The sequence below is a fragment of the Etheostoma cragini genome, chromosome 1 (genome assembly GCF_013103735.1).
Source record: "Etheostoma cragini isolate CJK2018 chromosome 1, CSU_Ecrag_1.0, whole genome shotgun sequence".
NCBI lineage: Eukaryota > Metazoa > Chordata > Actinopteri > Perciformes > Percidae > Etheostoma > Etheostoma cragini.
In genome coordinates this window covers 2299617-2306759 of record NC_048407.1, presented here as the reverse complement: position 1 = coordinate 2306759, position 7143 = coordinate 2299617, and the positions used below count along the sequence as shown (strand labels likewise).

Sequence of the window (7143 nt, the reverse complement as noted above, 5' to 3'; positions counted from 1 at the left end):
GTGTGTGTGTGTGTGTGTGTTAGATTTTTGCATAATGTGAAAGTGTGATGCAAGTTTTGTTGTGGGTGTGCGAGTTTGGTTCAGAAATCCCCTTCAAAGTTAAGATTGTTTCTCTTGGATGCCTGTTGAATTACAATTTTGTAAATATGTAGATGTGTATAAAAAAAAGGCTTTCAAATAAACTCTAAACATCTCTGTCAATTTGTCCTGGAGGATAAATACTGATCAAAAGATCAATTTAGAGAGAAAATGTAAAAGCTCATAATCCGAAAGTAAAAATATGCATTCCAGTAATCTGTAATTTAAAATGTTCAAGGCAGGGTTTCTCCGTATGTTCATCTGTTGATCTGGGACCAGTTTTACAAAGCATGTCGAGTGGAAACGGAGTTGGTTAACCCTGAGAGGAGGGGGACCTCCACTCTGTTTCAGAGTTACTATGGTAACATAGTCTGTGAACCTAACCTGGTCTGGAGCAGGTTTTCATCTCTAACGCCGCATTCTTTAATTTCTTCATTCTGTACCAGGCAGTTAGAGAAGAGCAAAAACTTCTGTCAATATTCAGTGCTTATTATATAACAAGTACACATGATTTCCAAAAGCTTTAACATTAGTGCCAGGTAAAGGTGCTTTGAGGGATCTTGGGTGACATCACTTCAGTTCAAAATATTTTCCAACAAAATGATACCAGCTTGGGCCTCCGTCATCCCGTCCCCTCCCTCTCCCGTCTATGCTTCAGCGCACTAACCCCCCCCCGACAATTAACCCACCTCAGCTGCCAAATGGAAAAGGCCCCAGGTTTTATTTCAAGAGTTAAAATGCAAAAACACACCAGACATTAGACAGTGACATTCGGATGATGGCTCAGTCTTCACACAACAGCAGACAAATAAACACAATCTTACCTTTGTCCATTCACTAAGCTTATATGATTTGTCTTTTCATTCAATGGTGAAATTATGCACATTCACGCATAATGCATATATATTTATACCTTTTACTTAAAGTTAAATCCATATATTAAAAAGGTAATGTATAACTATCATGTCCTTGTGGTCATGTGCAGCACCCACATAGTGTTCTCAAGGCATTATACAGTTACCTGTGGAACTAACGACGCAGATCCTTTATAGTAGAGGTAATTAAGTAGTGTGATGAAGAATAGAAGTAGCCGTATAACAGTACTGTCGATCCTTTGGTCGAAGTTTGAATTGCCTTGACTTCCAGGAAAAAGCTGCAAGTGAAGGTGGGCATCTGGCAGCATTATCAGTGTAAACAAGTCAGTGGTGAACCGTACAATAAAATGCTTTTTTTTTTTTTTTCCCCAAAGAAGAATCCCTCGCCTGGCTGCCCCTGGTTGGTGTCAGCTGTGAGGATGTAGAGACTGCTGGCTTGAGTTTTAAAGTGTTTTGGATGTTATTCACTTTTGTCCATCTCTGTTAGTACACAGTAGCAGGTGTACTGGGTGGAGAGAGTCAGCGAACCTGCAGTAAGAGAAAACAACATCGCTGCTGAGAGAGGGGGAGGAACGACGCAGTTGCAATGACAAAGTTGAGGCCGATGTACGCTTCTGCGACCCGTTCGTAGACCCCTACGGAAATGGCCTGAACTTCATATTTGTGCGCTGTTGTCTGTGTCAATCTCTTTGAGAGAATAGCAGGGCCTGTGTGTGTGTGTGTGTGTGTGTGTGTGCGATAGAGCGAGGGAGAGAGTAGTGACTCTAGAGTCATAGTGAGAGAAAGTGTCTCCCCTGTTCGTTCTGACCAAGGTGGGGAAAAGTTAACCCTCTCCTTGATTTCACGTTGCTTATGTCTGCGTCGCTGCAACCTATAGTTACATTTCTAGAGAGGTGCATGTCTGTATCTCCACGTACATACGTACCTACCCACGGGGTCATTTTAAGCATGTATTGGCGTCTACTGTCACCGGCTTTGTTAACCTTTTAGCAGCAGCGTTTTAGTTTTTTAACGAGCCAGGTTAGCTTAACCTCCCGTAACACTATGGAGATTTAACCCAGGACCATAAATTGGGTTTCGGGGTGCTGGACGTGCGGTACACTCACGCAGTAGCTTGGTGATCATAGGCGGCCGTTTGGATTCTGGTAGATAGACCCCCAGGAAGTAGACAGGGACCCCTGACAGGGCGATGGCGATGCCAATCAGGGAGTTGACAGTGTCGCTGTAGAGAGGAACGACCACCAGGAACACAGAACACAGACAGAAGACCACCGGGTACACCAAGGACAGCTGCAGAGAGACAGGTCAGGTGGCAGGCTCTGAGCTACAAACACATCCAAAACCCTGCATTTTGCATTAATACTTTAAACTGGATATCATCGTTTTTTGTTTCACTTTTTTCTCTCGCAGTGTTCCGTGTTTCAGACAGTTAGATTTGGTTCATCAGACAAAACCTAAGCCTCTTTTCTTATAATTTTTGAGAGAAATGAATAGAGGAATGGTGGGTTCAACTGGTCTTACCTTGAGAGGTCTGGGTCTGTCAGGCTCTTTCCAGCGGAGGTAGATCTGGCCGATGATGGACAGACCCATGAAGAACCAGTAGCTGAAGCTGTAGTAGTTGATGAGCTGGAAGACATCCTCCACTGTCAGGTAGATCAGTGACATGATGCACTGGACAACGGACGGAGGAAAAAAGGGAGAATGAATACGTTAACGGTTTAAGATGTCAATGAATGTGAATTCCATTGTCATTAACTCTCTGTAGGGATCCATCCCATAATGTTGTCAGACACTTGTACAGTAAGTCCGGCAGATTTATACAGATTAAATTGACAGATTTACTCCATAGGATGACATTAAAGCGTGGTTTGCGGGTGCCTGTTACAGTGCTCTTCCTCAATGCTGGCCCAATGTCATGTTATTCACTTAGACACCGATGTATGGGGGAAATTACAGCAATTCAATTGACATTTCCTGTAGTTCCTCCACTATAATTAGCATGTAATTGAGCCATTTTCTTACATTGAAGAGCAGAGCAGGGATCGGAGTGAATCTCTCTATGTGGATCATGGACAGAGCGTCTGGGAGGTGTCCCTCACGAGAGCCTACAAAGAACAACCTGGACACAACAGACATGAACTAAGACGGACAAAACCACACTATGCAAAGCATCGGCTTGAAACCTCCACAAAGCCAGAGTACATGTGAGTAAAGGTGTTTGTGTGATATTTATACTTGTGCGCTGGTGTGTGTATCAAGCCAGCATGTGTGTGTATGTGTGTGTGTGTGTGTGTGTGGGGGGGGGAGAGTATGTGATAGAGCAAGGGAGAAAGTGAGAAAGTGATGGCGATTAGCTTCGGAGCGAGTAGCGATTCTAGAGTAAAACTGTGGATAATTAGAGTTTAGCGCCCAGTGTTTAACTACAATCTGCCTATCCAATGTTCTCAAAGAATTCCAGTTGAATGTAATTTTGCCTACTAGCCAAACACATTTTTTCACATTAAATAATTAAACCATGGCCAAACAAATTACATTTTATAAGGAAGTGACTAATGAAGAAAACATATGTAGGCTAATATTGGATAAAGTACTACACAAAATGAAAAGACAAAGATCAAGTTAATAAAAGCTGCTGTAACGTAGGCCTAAAACCTGTCCAAACCCTGCAGAGCAGCACTAAGCAGAATTCCTATGATTAAGTGGGACAGTGAAGTGTTCTCAAATATGTGTGTGGAACGATAGACTGTGTAAAAACGAGTGATCAAGATTAGTGAGCGAGCAGCAAACAAGCACAACGCAACAGAGACGTCAACTGTTACCCCGTTTTTTTATTTCTGACAACACTACTCAAAACAACGCACATTTAAAGGCCACCAAAAACAGGGACGTCTGGTCACCATGGACCTATAAGTGGGCCCCATTGGTAAGGCAGCCCCCCCCCCGTGTTGCTGTGTGTGTCCTACCTGGATGCAGCTATGATGGAGGCATTGAGGCCTCCGTAGCAGGACAGGGCCACAGCCAAGGGGATGGTCCAGCTCATCACACCGAGGGTGTGATCTGCAAATGTCTGGACCAGACACAGAAACTGGTTTAGCAACTGCAGTTTCATCTCACACACAGTTTGGGTAGTTAAGTTGGTTCACTTACCACTGCCACAGCATCGCTGGCCAGTATAGCGCTAACATCCAGAACAGCATAGTAGGCCACATTGGTGAGGATGTAGATGATGGTGACAATGGGCATAGAGATGGCGATGGCCATGGGCAGGTTCCTGAAACAACAGGACATTGCATCATTACCAGATTGATTCACGTATTCCATCTTGCTTCTGCTCAGCCTTTCTTCAGAAAAGGACCAGTAACCTTTCAGGGTTTTGGATCTCCTCAGTAACAAAGTTGAGGGTGTCCCAGCCGGAATAGGAGAAAAGGGCAGAGTAGAGCGCCAGCGCAATGTCACCGGGGTGTGTGGACGATCCCTGAAAGGACGATTCAAAGTTGTTTGTGTAACCTAGGAGAGAAAAATGAGAGGAATTTGCACAAAATGACCATGATACTGTGCATCTGTGGCCGTTGACAAATGTTGTTGATACGCCTACTCAGTCAAAATTTCACTCATTTCTAGACGTGTTATTCTTTGTTGTATGAATCTTACTGGATGCTATCCGTGTCCTTGATTATCACATTACTTGTTTGAGCCTGGCGTCTGGGCACCAACTCCAAAGTTGTAATGCTGCTACCTGCCTAAAGGCAATTGCAGGAGGTACCTAACATGCATGCTTTTCCATGTCTTTTATGGTGGGAGAACACGGGGAGGACATGCAGACTCCACACAGAAAGGCCCTGCACGGACCGAGAGTCAAACCCAGTTTTCAGCCGTGCCAACCACTGAGCCACTGTGCAGCCACATAGAAGAACAATCAAATACACCACATACAAATACAGTATTATGACAAATGCATTGATCTCTTTGAAACAATGGGTTTTACTATACTTTCCCCCTGTAAAGGTCTTTAAAAGAATTGCACCCTACAAGATTTGAACACTCTATCTTCTGTCAACCAATCGTTGTCTTATCACCCTCAGCTATTAGGCCTGCCAGTAAACTTGATGTGCATGTAAAGAAAGTCTTAGTATATCTTGTCAATAATGTGATAAATTTGAGTGTATATTATGTAAAGAAAAAATTCATTATATAGCATGTTCGAAAAAAGTAATAGTATTTTATGTTGTAAAAAGTGATAAAAAAGGCATAGTATAGTATATCAAAACACAGTTAAGTTCCTGTTTACGTCATATTTGCCAGAAAAATAATCTTCTAGTAAGTCATTGTATGGCTTTTCACAAAAAGTCATAGAATAACATGTTGAAAAAAAGTCATAGTATTTATACCATGTCAATAAAGTGATAAAAAGGTCACTGTATAGTATGTAGAAAAAGTGATAAAAAGTCATAGAATAGTATTTCAAAAACTGCATTTATCTCTTTATTAGAACTGGTATGCCACTTTACTCTTCATCTACTTGAATTCTTCATTCCTGTAATGTTCTTGAATCTAATTGCACACTATAAGATCTGAACACTCAACCTTCCATCTCCCTCTTATCACCCTAAGCTATCTAACCTGAGATGACTCGCAGGTTAGATAGCTTAGATAGCTTAGCTATTTCATGTTTATGTCATATTTATCAGATCCTTTTGTTTGTTCCTGCTAGTGTGTTCCAGTCTCTGTGTCCCTGTGGTTATCGTCCCTGGGGTATCCAGGCTCTTGTTTAGTTATCCTGTTTTTTCCATTTTCTGCATTTTGGATTTAGTTTTTGCCTGCCTCAGTTTGAACTCCTCGTGTCAATTGTGTTTTGCATTTTTGGATACTTTTTGTATTTGCCCTGCTTTTTTCCGGTTAATAAATCCTCATCTCAACCTTTCACCGCATGCCTGCCTGTCTCTGCCTTTTGGTCCTCAATTCTCTACACCGTCACAGAATAGTATGTTGCAAAAAAATGGAAAAAAATGAAAACAAAGTCATCGTATAGTATGTCAAAAAAAGTCATAGCATGGTATGTCAAAAAAAGTCATAGTATAAAATGTCAAAAAAGTCATAGTATAGTATGTTGAAAAAATGATAACAAAATCATATTATACTATGTCAATAAAGTAATGAAAAAGCCATATTATAATATATATAGTACTGTATGTCCAAAAAAAGTCATAGTATTGTATGTCGAAAAAGTGATAAAAAGTCAAAGTACAGTATGTCAAAACAATTATTAAAATGTCATAGTATAGTACTATATGTCGGAAAAAATCATAGTATAGTATGTCAAAAAAAGTCATAGGCTAGTATGTCAATGAAGTAATAAAGATTTCATAGTATATAGTATGTTGAAAAAGTTATTAAAAATGATAAAAAAGTCATAGTATAGTATGTTGAAAAAAGTTATTAAAAAATGATAAAAAGTCATCGTATAGCATGTGAAAAAAAGTCAGAGGATATTATGTCAAAAAAGTCATGGTATATGTTGTCAATAAAGTGATAAAAAGTTACTGTATAGTGTGTCAAAAAAAGTGTTAAAATAGTCATAGTATAGTATGTCAAAAAAAGTGTTAAATTAGTCATAGTATAGTATGTCAAAAAAATGATAAAAAAGTCATAGTATAGTATGTCGAAAAAAAATTCTAAAAAAGTCATAGTATAGTATGTCGAAAAATTATAAAAAAATTATACTATACTATGTCAATAAAGTAATGAAAAAGCCTTAGTATAGTATATATACTACTGTATATCGAAAAAAAAAGTCATAGTATTGTCTGTCAAAAAAGTGATATAAAAGCCATAGTATAGCATGTCAAAAAAGTCATAGTATAGTATGTCAAAAAGTAATAAAAAAGTCATAGTGTAGTATGTTAAAAAAGTGATAAAATGTCATAGTATAGTATGTCAAAAAAATGATAAAAAAGTCATAGTATAGTATGTCGAAAAAGTAATTAAAAAATGATAAAAAAGCCATAGTATAGTATGTAAAAAAAAGTCATAGTATAGCATGTCAAAAAGTAATAAAAAAGTCATAGTATAGTATGTTGAAAAAAGTCATAAAAAGTTATAGTACAGTATGTCAAAAAAATGATAAAAAAGTCATTGTATAGTATGTCGAAAAAATGATAAAAAATTAATATTATACTATGTCAATAAAGTA

At 39.0% G+C, this 7143-nt stretch overlaps 1 protein-coding gene across 2 annotated transcripts in view; it reads right to left on the bottom strand.

Annotated features, from left to right (window-relative positions):
* Positions 1-907: 907 nt before the first annotated feature.
* slc7a6 (solute carrier family 7 member 6) overlaps positions 908-7143 on the bottom strand; it is a 12574-nt gene continuing 6338 nt past the window's right edge. The window contains exons 4-10 of one of the 2 annotated variants that reach the window (XM_034869838.1): positions 4316-4460; positions 4101-4224; positions 3917-4020; positions 2976-3072; positions 2475-2624; positions 2060-2277; positions 908-1481 (exon numbers count right to left, since the gene is read on the bottom strand). In XM_034869838.1, coding sequence (XP_034725729.1) covers positions 1418-1481; positions 2060-2277; positions 2475-2624; positions 2976-3072; positions 3917-4020; positions 4101-4224; positions 4316-4460 — 902 coding nt within the window. In that variant the 3' untranslated portion in view covers positions 908-1417. The remainder of the gene's footprint in view (positions 1482-2059; positions 2278-2474; positions 2625-2975; positions 3073-3916; positions 4021-4100; positions 4225-4315; positions 4461-7143) is intronic. The other variant, XM_034869921.1, reaches the window with a different exon arrangement.